We start from the raw sequence: 17,368 nt of genomic DNA on the forward strand, positions 1-17,368 counted from the left end.
TCCTGCCATGCAATGTTTTCTAAGGCACTCCATCACCTGCAACTAGAGAAGAGCCTCCAAGGCCAAAACACAGGATTAAAATCAAACAACCTGAGTAATTTTGTCTCTCCGTCTTTCCCTCTGCAATGCTGGCAGTTTCAGAGAAGCCCCTCCAAGGGGAAGGAACCACCGCAGCCCACGCTCTCTCCCTGTTGAGAATGCCCCAGCTTTTCCCGGTTACCTCATCAGAGCGCACCAGAATTTTTTCCTCCAAGCGGTTCAGCATGCGTTCGATTGCGGACATGCGTTTGTTGAGCTCATGAATCTACAGGAAAGGAGAAAGAGAGAAAAGGAGTAGAGAACAGACCGGCCCCTGCTGCCAGGACAGTGAGAAAACGGTGCAACCAGCAGAAGAAAGCAAGCAGCAAGACACCACCACCAGGAGCTGAGTTAAAAGACATTAAAAAATAATGTCTTTAAAAAATGGCCCTGGATATGTCAATGAGCCGCAGGAGGTGTACAGCCTCTCTTTGAATCTGGAAAACTCAAAATGATGCTGAGTAAGTACCCAGCACATCGCAATTCCTCCCAAAGCATCGGTAGCTTTGGTGCAGTGAACATAAAACCACATCACTGGCCCCGTTGAGTCCCTTGTCCAGACAAAAGCATCAGGCTGTAACGTAGACAACTATCTTGCATGCTGCCCCAAATTCAAGTCAACATCAATTTTCAGTTCCTACTAACGTGTTTTTCAAGCAGCTACTACCCCATCACCCCACTGCCAGTACAGCACTGGAAAGGAAGAGGGGAGAAAGTAAGAATTTCCCATGAAAAACTAAATAGATATACAACTAAACTTGAAAGTTTTCCCCAAAACACTTTGAAATTTTCTGACTTCTCCATGCATTGATTTACCAAGATGCTTGCCCCTCCTTCCTCCCTCACTCTTTCAACTAAAAAGAGGGGCATGGAGAGAAGAGTAGAGAAGAGAAAGACAGACAAAATCCTGAAAATCAAAGAGAAGTTACTTTCTATGCTCAAGAGCCAAGACAAACTTTTGTGGTTAAATCACTGAAAACATTAAAGGAAGCTTTTATTTGTCCCTTTTAGAAACTGAAGTTTTGCTTTCTTTTTTTTTTTTTTTAAAAAAAGTCTTTCTCCTTTGATCCAAACAAATAAAACACAAATGCTGAGGAATATTTCCCATTTAATAACACTACCTCCCACATCACTGCTGTTCTGAGTGGCTGCCTCCCATTCAAAGGGGAATGAGCAGCAAATGGAGTAAGTAAATGCAGTAACAAAGAGATGTGAGGGCTTGGCTTTCTTTTTATGACATTTCCATCCTCTCACTTAGTTTTTGTGCTTGCTAGCGTTTGATTAATTAGATACTCTCAACAGCTTGGAGAGATTGCGTCTGCTTAAGGGAAGATGAATACAAAAACCTGACACTCTGGAGAGTAGAGTGCTGTAATTACCATCCCGAACTGAATGCATCTTTAAGCAGCATTAAACCCACAGGCAGGAAGCAATCCAATCCATCTCTAAGTGGTTTCTCAGTCCTGTCTAAGGCCTGACTCTTGCATGGCCCCTGGTGACAATGAGAAGTCTGTGATGGGCCATCAGCTTCAGAGGAAGAGATGGTGATGAACCAAGCACCGGCACTACCCTGTCTCCATAATGCAGAGGCTGGGAGAGGTCAGAGCATAATGCACAGTCTGCTGTTGATGGGCTACAAGGATAGGAGCTGAAAAGCTTGCTTTCTTTGTCCTTCCCAAGCAAGGCTGGTTTTAATGCATGGTGGTCACCCCATTAGGGTGCATCCCCATCAGGGGCTGGACTGCCCTGCACTGCTCTCTGCATGACAAAGAACTGGCAAACGGTGCCCTATATTGAAACATTTAAAGTGAAGAAACTTGAAACACAACCCATAAGGAGGGCATCAGTTAGGGCAAACTATCACTTGCTGCTGGGGAGGGAAGACAGGTTACTCTAGCAGAGGTGCCGCCTCCAGTCTCTCAAATACCCAAGATCTCTAACAGAAGCTTTATGTAAAGAAGAAGAGCCAGACAGCATCAAAGTTTTGGGAATCCAGAACAACTGAGCTCCCTTGAGGTACAACAGAATGACTTTTGGGGAGAAACTGGGTAAATTGGCACTATTCCTTGTGGCTTGGTCCTGTTCCTACTTGGCTTCTAAAGACCTGAAGGCAAAGACCTGCACAGTTACCAGTTCAGGGCTTCTTTCATGTCTCTTCAGGTTTAAGAGCTTTTTTTAATAGCTGGGTTTTTTTTTAATTTTGTTCTTGCATTTTCAGCTCCTGGAGTCACAGGACTAGGGAACAGCCTCTGCTTTTGTTACTGGAAAAGTTAAGTTTCTTGTGTTTGGGAATGAACAGTGCATCCTCTCCAGAATTAAAGCAAAAGCGATTTTCAGATAAAACATTTTTTTACTAACTTGCACCTAAGGCAGTTTTAGGAAAGAGGGTTTTCATCTGTGGGGTCAAAGTGATGCAGGGCAAAGAGCTGAGCCCTCCACCTCTTGAAACCTTCAGATGCCAATAAGGTGCCTACCAGGAAAACATTGCTTTTGAAGGCAGGCTATGGGATTCTATACAGGGTTAACGGGGATTAACAAACATGCTTCTGGACCCTACACCCACAGGCCAACATCTTGAAACGCCAAAGGGCACAGCCTCTGAGAAGTGCAGTGCCAGGATGACCACTTGTACTCAGCCATCTTTGCTGTCCCCTGGGATGTCCCATGAGGGGCTGGGATACCCCAGAAGTCCTGATGATAGCTACATGACATACCCTGGAAGTGCCTGTTAGCAGCTCAAGAGCCCCTGCTTTGCTGCTCAGGACAATGCAGTTTGCTGCTTGCTGTCCCAAATCCCTCATGGCCTGTCTCTGCCCTCCTGCCAGCCTCAGCCCCTCCATCTCCTCCAACTTAAGAATGAGAGGATGGACACCAGCCTCTTCTGAACCTCTTCCAGCTCTGCCATACAGAGCTGGCTACCACCGAAACCTGGTTGTTCTCACCTTCTCTCTTCTTTGGGCTTGTACCTGGCCTCTCCTTGGCCAATGGCAACAGTGATGCACGTGTGCATCATTCTGAAGTTAATGGTCCAGCACAGAGCCAGGTCTCTTCCTGCTGGTCGAGGAGAAGGCTCTGCAGGAGGGTGGTTGCTAGCTGTAAACCCATCAGCAGCACAAAGGGCAGGAAGGATGAAGAGCTATTTAAGCTAATGAACAATGTTGGCATAAGAGCAAATGGGCTTAAATTGGGAGCGAGAAGGTGTCTCATAACAGCTAGAGTGACAAGGCTCCACAGCAGTCTTTGTACTGGTGTGACACAGCAAACCACAAAGCACACTAGACCACCCTGAAGTGAGAGCTTGCCCAGCTGATGGAGGAAGTAATCTGAAGCACTGGTAGGAATTTGGTCCCGTTTCCCCACTGCAAAGCACGGTGCACATTTCATGCCTAATGTACCATGGCCTCATTAAGGACGCCTAGTCCAGGGTCCTTCCATTTACTGTTGACTGAAAAAGGAATGGCATTTACTAAATAAAACCTGTGCCGGGAGAAGTAAAAGGCAAAGGAAAGGTTTCCCTACACAGGCACATGAAGTGTGGTGCCGAGGGATGGTTGTGGTTACAGATTCCCCCACCGATTACCCAAAGAGGGGTCCAGGACATGCAAAAATTACCAGCTGTGAGCAGAGACTGGCAGCTGGCTCTCCCTGTGTATCTGTAGCCAAACACTACCCTGAATTTTGCTGCTCAAGAGGTCCGAGAGATGCTTTACCATTCTCACCGCCCACCATTTGCAAAGGTGGCATAGGGAACTGCAGGTCCTTGCTTGACAATTAAAACACAAACCCTCAGCCTTTTTGATACCCTTCTCTAGACTGTTTCCCCCTATTATCATCATTCAGGAGAGATACATGACAGGTCGTCCTGACCCAGTCCTACAGGGGCAGGAACGCTACACGCTGCAAAGGAAGAAAAGGATCTTGATGATTATTAAACATCTCTCCAAACCTCCGTCTGATCATAAAGCACCAGCACATTCAATTGAAGAAAGCCTTTTTGGGGACGGAAAACCATAGGTAACTAGTAGATTAATAAGAACAAGCTGGGAAATTAACAGCAACAAAGGCAGGCTTGTTACTGTGACAGCAGCATGGGCAGAGCAAAGCCTGATTTTCTTTTTGCCATGACTGCAAAAGTGGAAGGGCTGGAAGGAGGACCTGGGAGAGGAAGCACAGAGCTCCAGTGTACTTCTGCACCATCCTAAAAGGGCAGAGATATGTCTATCCTCCCTCATCTTAATGAATGAAGGAGCCTTAAATGCACCTTCCCAGGTCTCAGTCCTGCTCCCTTTTCATGACCACCTTGACAGGTCCCTCAAAACACAGAGGACAGGACATGGCCTGGGCATTCATCTCGCTGGTGCCACACAACCGTGACATGACACCTAGCTGAGCCAGCTCCTAGGTCATCCCACAGGCCTGACGTATTGCTCTGACAATGCGAAGTGGCTATAACCCCAACTTCTCAGTTCCTGAGCTGAAGAGGACGAGGGATCTCGAGCCTACGGAGATCTGGGACCCACTCTGCTCCCTCTTGGGTCCACACATGGGAAGCATTGGCACCAAACCACCCCTGCACAGAAGGGCCGGCAGTTGTGTGGATACCTAGGGCACACTAGCTTTTTTGCTCGTGCTCCACATCCATCCTGGCTGGACACTACCCTGATCGCACCCCAGTTTGCCATCACTGCTTGTCTTCTCCTCTGAACCATCCTGCAGCGCATGGATAACAAGCGCGGTTTATGGCAAGAGAGGCTTGGCCACAGACTTGGTCTCACAAGAGGTTCAACAGCTGTTTGGTACCTGATTCCCAGAGTGGTTGACGTTCTCCTGGGAGGAGGCTCTGTTCCGGCGTTTTGTATGATGGGGCAGGTAGGCAGGGAACTGGGGTCCCTTCACATCCTCATCAGAGGTGTCCATATCTGCAGAGTACCGGGACCGGGGCTGCTCGTTCCAGTGGCTGCCTTTGGAGAGAGAAGGCTTCAGCACAAAGGTACAAGAGATTAACACCCTTGAGTTCCTTCCTGGACATCGGCCCCATCCTTAAGACAAGCAAACAATGAGGCACTTCTCCAGATCACACTTTCTATCCTTTGGCAGGAGATGCTTCTGCAAGAAAGACCAAGGTTAAAGATGGCTACACTGGACCATGCTGCAGGTCCACCTGCTGTGGCCACACAGCACCTAGTTCAGCAGGGTCCCACGGAGCACTGCTAAGATAGCAGTGGGCACAAGGAGCATCACCCTTGCTCTCTCATGTCCCAAACAGCCAGGATCCTCACAAAAAACTGCTATTGCCTTCCCAATTTTGTTGGAGCCCAGGTTTGGACACTGCCCTTCATGCATTGTCCAGGTGCTGGAAGATGTTTAGCTCAGGATAGAGAGGTACCAGTCTAGGATGAAACATTTAAAAGAGCGGAAAGTCTCCTTTTTAAAGGAGAATTTCAAATGAGACAAAAAAAATGAGAGAAAATGGAATTAACAAGCCAGAGGGCCCTGCTGCTGTGTTGCTCCAGTGGGGTTCAGAGTGGGAATTTAAACAGTGCTTTAAACAGTGTAAGGTTTACACAGTGTTTCCTAGTGCCCTGAAAATACACCCAAGCAGTTGGAGACCCAGAAGGATATATTCTACAGCTGCACGTGCACAAGCCAGTATCCAACCCTCTTGGCTCTACTATCACAGCAGGAAAAACACTAGTAGTAAAAGGCAAATGCTGCACCATCATTTGCTAGGGTATTTACAGACTCACAAAATCACAGATCCTGCAGCCTGCCAGTGCACCCTGCCTAGCTACAAGGATGCTACTTAATCACCCCCAGTGCTTGCCTCCAGTTCTTGTCTAGTCTTACTCCAGTTCAAGTCCCCTTAAAACTCTAAACTTTCTGCACCCACAACATCCTTTGGCAAGGAATTGAACTCATCTACTGCTGCCTACCGAGGAAACACATCTCATTGTTTCTAATAGTATCCATTTGATTGCATCGAGTTTCTACCCTGGACAAGACCAATAGATATGAAAGGGATGGACACCTTAAGAACAACCCTCTGGCTTTGAGAAATGAGTTTGTTGGGAACAAGACCAGCCCATTACAACTAAATAACTTCAGCCGATTATTTCGGGAGAAAAAAATCACTTTTGCAGATGGATACTTTGTCTTGACCCTCAATCTTTTTAGTGGCTTTGAGGCTGTTCAAAAAAATTAAAAGACATTTTCATTCTGGTCCAAGTCTTACGCCACTTTTCCTCAAAAGGATACAAGAGGAGCCTGGCCAGAGACACCTACCAGGTTTTGCATTTCTTTCCAGGCTCCTTGTCCGTGAATTGACGGTGAGCCGAACCTCTGTGCTGAAGTGCTGCTCTGGAGGGCTTGCACCCGGTCCCTGTTCCTGCAAGACGTGGTGGAAGACCAGATCTGCATCTGTGATCCTGGACTCCTTCTGGGAGGCATCTTCAGCTGAGTTGGGGAAATCTGGGAAGGACTGAGAGATGAGGATTGCTGCTGAGCTGCTGCCCGTGAGGACCCCTTGCCTCTCCTGACCTTCGCCAACAGCTCCTTGCTTTATCCTCCAATACATGCATGGATTGACCTTTTATAATGCCAATTCCTAATAATCCAGTTTAAAGACTTCTTTGCCTTGCTGATGAACCTTGAGCAATACTTCTCATCACTGCCAGGGGGCACTGTTAATTTTTACAAGAACTAGGCTCAGAGTCCCTTCAGCTAGGCTGCAAAAAGCTCTGGTCTTTTGAAACACCATGCCCTTTCGCTTATTCAAACAATAGCCACCTTCTGCCCCTCAAATAATCTGCAACCAATAAATCGGATTCAGATGATCTGGACAGAGGCTAGCCTTCTCTAGACTCAGGTTGAATTCTGATGCATAAAGATGGCCTTAGATAAAGAAAGAATTAATCTACTTGTTTGAGGCAAATTCTTATCAATTTGCGTGGAATTGTGTGGACTGTTTTTCTTAAACCCTTTGTAACACAACTCAGCACATCCTACTTCTATCCAGGAGTAGAATTTAAAGTATCACAGTATCATCAGAAGGAAGAAGGAGCTATTCAATGTTTTAAAAGTGAAGTTTCAACAGGAAAGGCAGACAGGAGCAGCCCAAAAATCCTGGTCTGAAGCATCTCAGGCTGGAAGGCCTTTTGCCACATCCAGGGCAGCCCCATCTGTTTTCCTCCCCAGAACTGGAAGGTGGGGATGACTGACTCCCAGCCCTTGGTGGGATCACGGGGCACAGTTCACTGCAGTTGCTCATGCTAGAGCTGTGTGTGGGTCCTGCTCCTGGTCAGGAGCTCCCAACACTGACACATGTAGTGTCCTGCATAGAAATAACCAGTGTTCATGCAGTTTTTGTTGTCCCCATGTTCTCCCCTCTGACTGATGGGGCCCCCCACCCCGCAGGTGCCATTGCTGCCATCACTCTGGCTCTGTGGGATTCATCTTTTCAATTTTGCAAAGGCTGTGTGCCCCATGAAGCTGCCGGCTGACTACATCCCCAGTGCCACCACATGGCAAAACCAGCCCCAAACCAGATGGGATGACGGGATGATGGGACAAGAGTCTGGTTTCATTTCGTCCCTTGAATAGTGAACCTCCACAAGGTCACTGGAAACTAGGGTGACCCATAGCCTTGGGACAGCACAAGAAAACCGCTGTCTGCAGAGAGCAAAGAAATCTACAGGGAGAAGGCCAGAGAACCTCTTGCTATCTCATCTTACCAGTCATCCTCGCTTCAGTCAGATGTCCTACTCCTGACTCAGCCTGAGGCAAAGGACTTCAAATGGAAGAAGAGATAGCAAGTGGGGCTATGGGGAGCAAGGATTGGCATCATTGCCTCTCAACACCAGTTGAAGGAGGTGTTGATAGCTGAAGGACGAGGTAGCAAGGAGGAGGAATAAGAGAGGAAAGGAACCCCCCAGCACTCTCACAGTACCTGAAAAGCATCCGGGCTGCTGGCTGCTGGAGAGAGCTGCACAGACTGACGGCGAGACTGAGCAGAGTACTCCGAGTCCAGTTCAAAATCAAAGGGATGGACAGACAGCAGGCGCTTTGTCTTGCACATCTTAGCGTATGAAGTGCAAGAAAGGAAAACTCAGCATAAAACACAGTTGACCTTGGAGAAGGGGGGAGGGAGGGCCCTTGTCTCCTTAGTTTGCCTGAGTTTGCACAGCCCAAAGCAAGGCTCCTGCTTTTTGCAGAGAAAATTTGGGTCTGATGCTGTCCTGCTTGCAGGGAGCCAGGTATATAGGGCAGCGTGTGCTTATGCTGGAGTCAAGGAAAAGTGGGTTCCTGATTTCCACAGTCTCTGGCTCGGGACTATGGCCATGAGCAGACAGTGAGAAGCTCTCTCCTGGTTTATAAAGGCACTATGGGAAAACTGAACCAGGTTACAGCTCAGAGAGATCCAGGAGATGCTTTTGAGTCCTGATGCATCTCCCTGTCTTCAGAAAAAGGATGCTGTGGGCAGATCTCCCTGGATATTTGGGAGGTCATCAGCTGCCTTGGGGCAGGAGCAGCTTGGACAAGCCTCTAAGACTTCAGAAGCAGATCAAAATGAAGGATTAAGTGTGTGAAATGCAGCACATACCCGTAGCCACAGGCTGAGATGGTATGTGTGTAACAGCATGTATGTAACTGTACCAGCACTTCAAACACACTGGCAGGTTTCACACGTGCTGCAGGGACAAATACACTTCCCATCAGCTGTCTTAATCTGTACACATAGTCCCAGGAAAACCCAGGAGATAAATGGATATACTCACGAACCTAGCTGTGCTTTGCTCCTCTACCAGGTATCTCTTCTTCTAGTAAAAAAACAAGTGGGTTCTTATTATATGGGTGGGAGTTGGGAATTTTATATTGATTGGGGACATCCTTAGTGTCAAGAGTGGGTCTTTTTTCCAGAGGACAAGTATTTGTGATTTTACTGACTTGGTTGTTTCTACACAAACTGGGAGAGGGGTTTATTTCAGAGAAGGAAAACAGAGAGAAAGGCCCAGTTTTGAACGTGGCATAGAAACCCACCACCACCACCACCACCCAAGGCAGGCCAGCAACAGCTGAGGGCACAGAGTGAGGCAGAAGGGGCCTCTGAACAAAACGCTTACTCTGCTATAGCACTCTGCTTCAGCTCCACGGAGGACATCATCTTCGTCATCACTTTCATCCCCAATGTCACCGCTGGTGAGGAGCTGGCATTCACCTGGAGGCGAGACAACGGCACACTGTGTATGGGCAGCTCCTGCACCCTGTTCCTGGGGGAAGTAAGTCCCCACTGTGGTGGTCACACCAATGCACCTGTAGGTGAGGCCATGCCTCTTATATGGCGTGAAAAGGTCCAGATTAGAAATACCTCCCACAACTTTTTTTCTTCTTTAATTTTTTGCATATTACACCATGGCCAGTAGGTTGCACAAGTAAAGGGAAGGAGACAAAGGATGGGAAAGGGACAGGAGCATCTTAAGGTAGCCCCACTGCTGCAGCTGGCATACAGTGACCACAGCTTAAGGTCTCTGGGGTGGAAGATCTTCAAGGTGCAGTTTGCAGGCAGCACTGCAGATACCCTCTCTTAGCACTTGATCTTGCAAAAGCTTGGCTGGCCTCTCATTGCTTCCCTTTCCAGCTGTGCACCATCACAGAGGTGGAAGTGACCACCGCAGGAAGAAAAAGTGCACCTGCACCTCAGAGAGCACCCCAGGGTCCACCCGGGTGACTCCAGTGTTTGAAGGCACTCCAGCTCAGCCCAACATGGCTCTGCTTCCACTGTTCCTGGTTCCCATGAGCCAGATCCACTATCTATCAGTGACCTGTTCCTTTCTGGGTCCCCGTCTCTGTACCCAGATCACTGCCAAGCCCAGCAGTACATTGGGAACAGAACAAATGCCAGACCAAGTCCAAAGCCAAGGTAGGCAAAATGCTCTTTCCTTTATCAAGTGGCAAGGTGCAGTGAATCTTTCCTGCAAGGGCTCCTAAGGAACGCAACCTGAAGTCCAAAATTCAGTGGATTCCTTAAGAATAAGGCCAGCTTTAATGTATGATGTAGGTGCATTGAAATGATGAGTACTTGCAAGCTTCAAGTTTGGCATGTAATTAAAAGCCCTGTTGTATCTGAGTCTGCCCTTGGATACCCCAAGGTGTACCGCAGGGCAAGAGATGAGCATTACGGTCCACCTCCACCACGGTGGAGAGACTTCCTCCCTGGTCCAGCCACACCAAACCACGCTGGAGTGCCCGTAGCCAGAGGGTGTGAAGAGAAAAAGACATTGGAAACCTCTCTTGAACTGCAAGCCACATGCTGCAATTCTCTTTTTTACTTACTGTTAATGTCTGGCAGGCTATAAACTCTGTCATGAAGACCTAAATGAAAAGAAAAATGGTGGAAAAAATAAATAAGCACATTTTCTCCAGGTACCTTGCAGAGAACAAGCCTCAGAGCTATGGTTTACTGGAGTTCTCATTCTCCAGCCATCACAAGACACAATCATAAAAAAGGCTCTATAGAGAGAACAAAACAGGCACTTGGAGACAGGACTTGACTTTTAAAAGTCAAAGAGCTTATTGTCACCACTTCCACAGTCCTGATGCAACATAGCCAACAGCAGAAGGCCACACAAAATGCAATGGTCTCACATCATTCTGCTGTACCTCCTGCAACCAGAGATATGTCCCAGGAGGAGATACTTGCTTGCTCAGGGGTCAAGCCAATTCACTGGTGTTAAGAAAGTAATGACAACAAAATCATTTCTTTTCGAAAAAGACATCCTCACGCTTGCTTTGGTTTTCTCTCAGATTGTCCCTTCTGTACGGTTTGATGCATTTTCAGACTGAATGCTGCATAAATTGTCTCTCAGTCCATTAATTTTATATTTAATGCCACTACTCTGCATGCTCTGATATTTCTGCCATGAGTGGTCTGGATAAAAGAATGATTGGACTACTTGAATCAGCTCATGGCTATGGTATTTGTGCAAACTTTTCTGTGGCTCTTCAAGATGGGAATAAAATCCACACTGGTTTTCAAAGGCAATAGCTAAAGCAGTGCAGGAGCTGTATGAATGTCAACTAGCAGCTACTCAGTAAATAATACTGTATTAACAGCAGCTTTCAGCATATGTTTATGCACTATCAGACCAATATCAGAAATACTGAAGATCCATAAGCTCTGAAGAAAATAGCTATGGTGACAGGTAACTCACTAATTTTGATACAGTTTTGTCAGTGCCAGAGCATCATCAGATTGGCTGTAAAAATCATTAGATCACGGGGTAAAAATGAGTGCTGGCTTTATCCAGCCAGCTGGATGTTTTGGACCTGCAGGTTAAACTTAATTTCATAAGCTCTCCCCTGTGATGAAAGGAACTAAAAGAAAGAAAAACAAGAGCTGCAACTCTTGCATACTTAGAAACTGCAGGACATGAGACTTCTAAAACTAAGCACGAGATCTTCTCAAGTCTGTGGTAAAAACTTAAATCTTAACAGAGGGAAAAAAACCTAATCCACCAAGAACATCTGCTCTGGTGATCTCAGTATGAACTCACAACTCTGAACCTCTGCTTCCTCCCCAAGATGTTTTGAACGGTCTCGAAACCACACGGCACTCAGAGTTGCATCAATGCTGATGTTCCTCCCTTGGTGCATCCCAACGCTGTGCTGCACAGATGCCCAGTGTACAGCAGGGCAGGAGAAACCCCGATGCTCCTCCTCACCTAGAAATGCGGAGTTCACCCCCTGCCCTGGCTGCAGCCTGCCGTAGAGGGACTGCAGCACTTTGGCACTTCCAAACCTCTTGAAACGGGATCGCACGTGTTCGTAATACCACTCCAGGGAACCAATCTTCACGATCCTGCCCAAAGAGAGGATGCACATAGAGGTGAGCCAGTCCAGCCACGCTCATGGTGACCAGACCCTCACCCGGAAACCGTCCCTTAACCAAAACACAGCCTGTTTTCTAACCAGCATAACTGGTTTCTAACCAGCATAAAGGGATGCTGACTTTGGGTGACTTCTTGAGCCTCAAGCCCTGAGGCTCGCCTTGCCCCTTGGCCTCCATCACAGGAGTGGTACCTGGAGAGGCGGCAGGGATCACAGACCCAGCCTTGCTCCTTCTTGTTGTAGCGGCTGCAGTTCTTGCAGGTGTAGAAGCGGCAGTCCAGGCACTGCCGCTTGCTGTTCAGCAGGAACTTGAAGGGCTGGAGGCAGTGGACGCAGTGGGTTTCGTTGAGGTGGGACTGATTCGTCAAGAACTCTCTCTTGTTGCTCTCCTGGTCAATCTTGCATTTCAGCTCCCTGCAGAAAACATTCCAAAACACAGGAACTTGGGTTTTTTAGCATTTCACTGTGAACTCTCACATGGAAAACCCCATCACGCTTCAGTCATTTCAAGAATGATTTTCCAGGGAACATCCTGAGTCCCGCAGCTTGTGGAAACAGCTGTAGGGCAAATCTAACAAATAACACATCACAAGTTAAATAAGCTGAACAAAGAAGTGCGGTCCAGATTCAGGGCAGGTTACTGTACGTTAGGATCTGCCGCTATTAAATTTAAGATTAGATTTGATTGTCCTGTTTGCTTCACAGGGTATTGATCATAAATCCCAGGAATCTCAGGAGAGCAGCTCTTTTTGAAGTCTCTGGCTGCATCCCAACCCAACATAATGTTTGAGCCTGAAGTCCAGCTGGGAATTAAAAGCTTTCTGGAATTCTCAGTTAAACAAAAGGGAAAAAAAAAAAAAAAGGCAAAAAAAGCAATCTGAGATTAAAAAGTATTAAAAGGTGTTTTAATCTAGTCCTTCAGTGCTAAATTCAGTGGAGACTTTTATTAAGGGCAGAAGTGATGTGCAATGAGGTTCTGGCTGTTCACAGGACAGCAGTAGGAGGAGATGCTCACAACAGTCCTGTGAAAGCCCGGCCAACAGGAACGTTTTCCAAGAGCACCTTCTCCTGGCAGTCCATCACTACAGGCTTCCTTCACTATCCAGATCTGGCTGCTAGAGCAGGTCCCCATGCAAGAAGGTGCCTGTGTGGGGCTGAACCCCCAGCGACAGCCAGGGCCAGCTAAAATGCTTGCTGAGCTGGTGGGGGCCCACTGCACTACCCAAAGGCTTTCTGTTTGTTCCCTGCACCACGCACTACCTCAGGTATGTTTGCCTTTGGGGCTATGGTTGAGAGCAATGTTTGACTTGTAGGGAAGGTCCTACAAGATTGTTTTCTGTCTAGGCAGGGTTAGTAAGCTGCATTCTTCAGAGCAGATGTCCGCCTGGGCCAAAAACCTCAAGCAATCAAGTCTGGAGGCTGCTTCAGGAGCACAATGTGGACCACAAGGCTTCTGGTGATGCTCCCAGTGTCCCCCAGCTGCTGGGGAGATGGGCTGACGCTGGGGTGACCACAGCCAGAGCCTTGCTGGTGTGGCACTGCTGTGCAGGAGGTCCATGGGAGCAGTGATGTGGCTGGTGGTGGGAATGGCATGAATGTAAATCAAGCTAATCTCTGTTTGACCAAATCAGTTTGCACATTAGGGATCAGCTCTCATTTTTTTTCCCAGGGAGACTTTTCTTGCCAGCACGCCTGTGCTGTGTTTGCTGTTACACAGGAGCGATACCGACTTGCATTAACTGAGGATCTGGGACATGTAGAAATCAGTATAAAGACTGAACTGGGCACCTAGTTTTTATATTCAGCTATTCACCATCCTAACAGTGTTTTGAACAACTCAGTGCAAATGTTCAGCAGTAAATTTATATGTGGCTACTAAAAACAAACCCCCAAATAGAAAACCCTTGGGTTGTGCTCAGTGCTCCTTTTCCACTCCCCTGCTAACGCTGTTTCCAGCAGGATCCAATCTTTCACTGGACTGCTTTTTCTGGTTCCCAGAGACCGGTCGGATCCCTTTGCCTCCTCTCCCTCGCCCATGAGACCTGCCAAAAGGACAAGTCTCAGCCAAACCAGTTTAAAACCTGCAGGAACTACACGCCTCTTGTCTCCTATTACCAGCAGGAGCACAAGCCACCCCTTTCCCTGCTCTGCACACGGCAGAATAAATCAGCGGCATGCCAAACTGCAGCGAGGTCAGTCCAGCTGAGCTCCAGGAGAGACACAGGGAGCCATCCCCAAAACAGGGAGTTGCTGGCACGGAGGTCTATGGAAGGAAGCAGGGAGAGCCCTCACAAAGTGGCCATTATTTAATTTCTCGGGCAAAGCATTACCCTCGCATGGTTATGCAGTTTCTGGCCAGCTGAAGCCTTTGTCTGTTGTTGGTGAATAGCTTCTGCCAAAAAGAAAATGCAGAGAAGCAGCAGAAAGGGAAGAAAAAGACCAAGCTGGGGGCAACATTTCTTCAAGGCTTGCAGGTTGAGACAAGCCCAGTGAATAGAAGAGCAAATGAATAGAGAATCAAATGGGGATGGCAAGAGCACAGGGAGCAGGGTGAATGGCTGCAGGGTCTCCTGTAATGTCACATCAAGTCCCAGCTTGTTACAGGCAGAAAATGCTCATGTAGTTCCATGTCCAGCTTGCAGGAACATGGCAGACTTTCCTAGACTGGTGGTCTGGTCTATGCCAGACTTTACAGAAATATCTGATGTATGGCCTTATCTGAGCTTGTGGAGAGAGGCAGCCAGGCCTTGGACTGGGTAACATGCTCTATGCTAGAGACTCGGGCAGTGACAGGCACCACTGGTTAATGCCACCCCTCTGTGGGGCAAGATTAAATGACAGAATGAAAAAAGAGCCTGAAAAAAAGAGCCATGACTGCTGGGGCAAAGGGAATGCTGCTTAGGAGAAGAGATAGCAGCTGGGTAGAAGTGTCCTGAGACCTTCCTCCTATCTTACACCTCCATACCATGGCACTCAATTTGGGAGCCTCCTGGGCATCAGAGTGGGCCCAGATAAGCCAGTCTGGCACCAAGGTCAAGTAGGTAAGGAATTCACCTCACCCACTTCTTTGCTGCCAGGCACAGCAACGTCGGTCCCCACCTCCTTCCTCCAGGCAGAGCTCAGATCCATCACAGGGGAGACATTCACCCTTTCCAGAGTGATAATTTTTTTAAACACCCTTGTCTGATCTCTGTCCTGCACTTCAGAGCAACCAGCAGAGGAAGACAGTAGATGATGATACTGAATTATCTCTGCCTCCCACACAGGCTCGGTTTTCTTAGGCAAAATTAATCAGGAGGTTCAAAAACATATGACTGAGAGCTTCTCATGGCTAATGGTGTAAACAGAGAGGCTCCTGCACAGCCTTGCATGGAAACCCATGACGGCAAATTTTTGGGGGATGCTTCGACAGCTCAGATGCAGATATCCCAAATGACGAAGGATGACTCTCACCCCTCACCTTTCCCTTTGGATCTGCTAGAGGAACCAACGAGCTCCTGGCAATGCCGTGCCATCAGCACCATCTCTGGCTCACAAAATTCAGAGCTAGGAGAGTACGAGGACTCAGCGGGAGTGCAGCACTGCCCAAACCCTGCCTGGGAGCGTGGGACATCTTGTTGGGATAATAATGAGAACCTGGCCAGACCCTGAACAGGGACACTGCAGCTTCTTGAAATAAAGCTAAGAAATTAAGTTCAACGCCTGACGTAGTTAGCGAACAAGGCCTAAACCCCCAAGTTTCTCATGCTCAAAATCTAATCTAATCTGAACATTTTTTAAACAGCACTTCTGTCAAATGCCCTGTTTATAAGAACTTAGAAGATACATTCATTTGCTGCTCCAGTGATTTTCAATCTTTTCCCAATCTGTGGCCCCCTAAAACTTTCCCAGGACAGTATGGCCCCCTGTGAGCATATTTAAGGCTACTACAGTAGGTTTACTACTCCTCTCAGTTATTTTTCCAGGATCCTTCAGGAGTCTGTGGATTCCCAGGACCCACTGAATCACTGAATACCCCTCCTGTCCTAAACACACGAGAACCAACACATGAAATAACAGCAAGGGAGCCAAATCCCATCCTTTGCTCCAAGGTAAGGTCTCCCCGTGAGAGCCGTGCCAGCATCAATCCCCACAAAGGCATCTCCTGAGCAGGGGCCAGATATTTGTCCCCATAAACTACCGTAGTGACACCGATCTGCATTGCCGCCAATGGCACGGCTCCAGTTTGCACCTTTGCAGCCCAAACGCGTCACCTCGCTGCTGATAACGTAATCTATTAGCCACTGGCTTTAATTTTAACAGCGAAGTCCTGGCTGTTCCTCCTCGCCCGCAATCTCAACGTGTCGCTTTATTCCTACCACCCATATGCAACAGGATGTACGGGGATCTGCGGCTACGGTTTGCTTGCACCCAACCTCACGGGCCACGGAGCAGATACTCACTCCAGCCGTTCCTCCTCTTTCTTCCGCAGATCAAAGTCCCGTTGAACGACTTCCCAAACGTGCTTGGCCTCTTCATCGGTTAGCTTGGAGAGGTCCAGCTTCCTCCCCATCTCGTCCCGGCGAGGGCTGGAGTCGGTCCCGTTACTCGCTACCCCGAGCGCTCACTCTCCCGTACCCTGGGATGCTGACGGAGGGGGAAGAGCTCAGCCCCACCTCCGTGGCTGCCCATATAAACGGGCAGAGGCAGAGCTGCGGGCAGGCCAGCCGGCTCCTGGCAGCACCGCAAGCCGGACTGCCGAGCGAGCCTGCTCACGGAGACGGGCAGTGAGCAAGACTGGCACGGTGCCTATCGGCTGCGGGGACTCCTCGCCATCCGGGCGGGCAGCCCTGCCTTCCCCTGGGGTCCTGCCCAGAGCTGCAGGCAGCTCCAGACCTCGTCCGCCTGGCTGGGGTTGAAGGAGATGTTTACTCTCAGCCGAGCTGCCTGCTTTATGCAGGGTGTGCGAATCAAAGGCAACCTTCAAACGCCTCCCCAGGGAAGGCAGGCCACGGGGTTTTTTTGGGAGGGGGCTGAGCATCCCCGGGAGGAGCTGTGTCTGCACACCCAGGGGGACCGGATCCATCACGGTGGGTCCTGCCCCACCGCCTGCCTCTGCTCCCCTGCTGCTCGCTCGGCAGCTGTTTCTTCTGCGTCTGCTCTTGTTAAACCAATTTCGCCCCCCGGCCAACGGCTTTGTAAGGAAAAAATTCAAGAGCATCTGGCTTCCCCCCACCGGTACAGCCACACCAGAGACTGGCCTCCCGCATTTGCTAACTGCTCTCACAGCAATTTGGGAAGCAGACCTTTGCTTGTAGCAAACAGCTTAATTAGGACGCAGTGCTCCCCTCATTTACAGTTAGCAAGAAAGGATGGTTTGAGAGGATTTTAAGAAAAATGCTAAACACATCACACACCTAAATGGATA

General features: G+C 48.5%; 1 protein-coding gene across 5 annotated transcripts in view; it reads right to left on the reverse strand.

The window, feature by feature from the left end:
* The window catches only part of MLPH (melanophilin), a 29,728-nt gene extending 12,854 nt beyond the window's left edge, over window positions 1-16,874 (reverse strand). Inside the window, exons 1-9 of one of the 5 annotated variants that reach the window (XM_069782110.1) lie at window positions 16,404-16,873; window positions 12,154-12,375; window positions 11,796-11,932; window positions 10,408-10,446; window positions 9,198-9,292; window positions 8,024-8,152; window positions 6,361-6,463; window positions 4,879-5,039; window positions 221-304 (exon numbers count right to left, since the gene is read on the reverse strand). In XM_069782110.1, coding sequence (XP_069638211.1) covers window positions 221-304; window positions 4,879-5,039; window positions 6,361-6,463; window positions 8,024-8,152; window positions 9,198-9,292; window positions 10,408-10,446; window positions 11,796-11,932; window positions 12,154-12,375; window positions 16,404-16,513 — 1,080 coding nt within the window. In that variant the 5' untranslated portion in view covers window positions 16,514-16,873. Of the gene's footprint in view, window positions 1-220; window positions 305-4,878; window positions 5,040-6,360; window positions 6,557-8,023; window positions 8,153-9,197; window positions 9,293-10,407; window positions 10,447-11,795; window positions 11,933-12,153; window positions 12,376-16,403 lie in introns of all 5 variants that reach the window. The other 4 variants (XM_069782109.1, XM_069782113.1, XM_069782111.1 and 1 more) reach the window with 4 other exon arrangements.
* Window positions 16,875-17,368: the final 494 nt, after the last annotated feature.

The sequence above is a fragment of the Haliaeetus albicilla genome, chromosome 4, assembly GCF_947461875.1.
Source record: "Haliaeetus albicilla chromosome 4, bHalAlb1.1, whole genome shotgun sequence".
NCBI lineage: Eukaryota > Metazoa > Chordata > Aves > Accipitriformes > Accipitridae > Haliaeetus > Haliaeetus albicilla.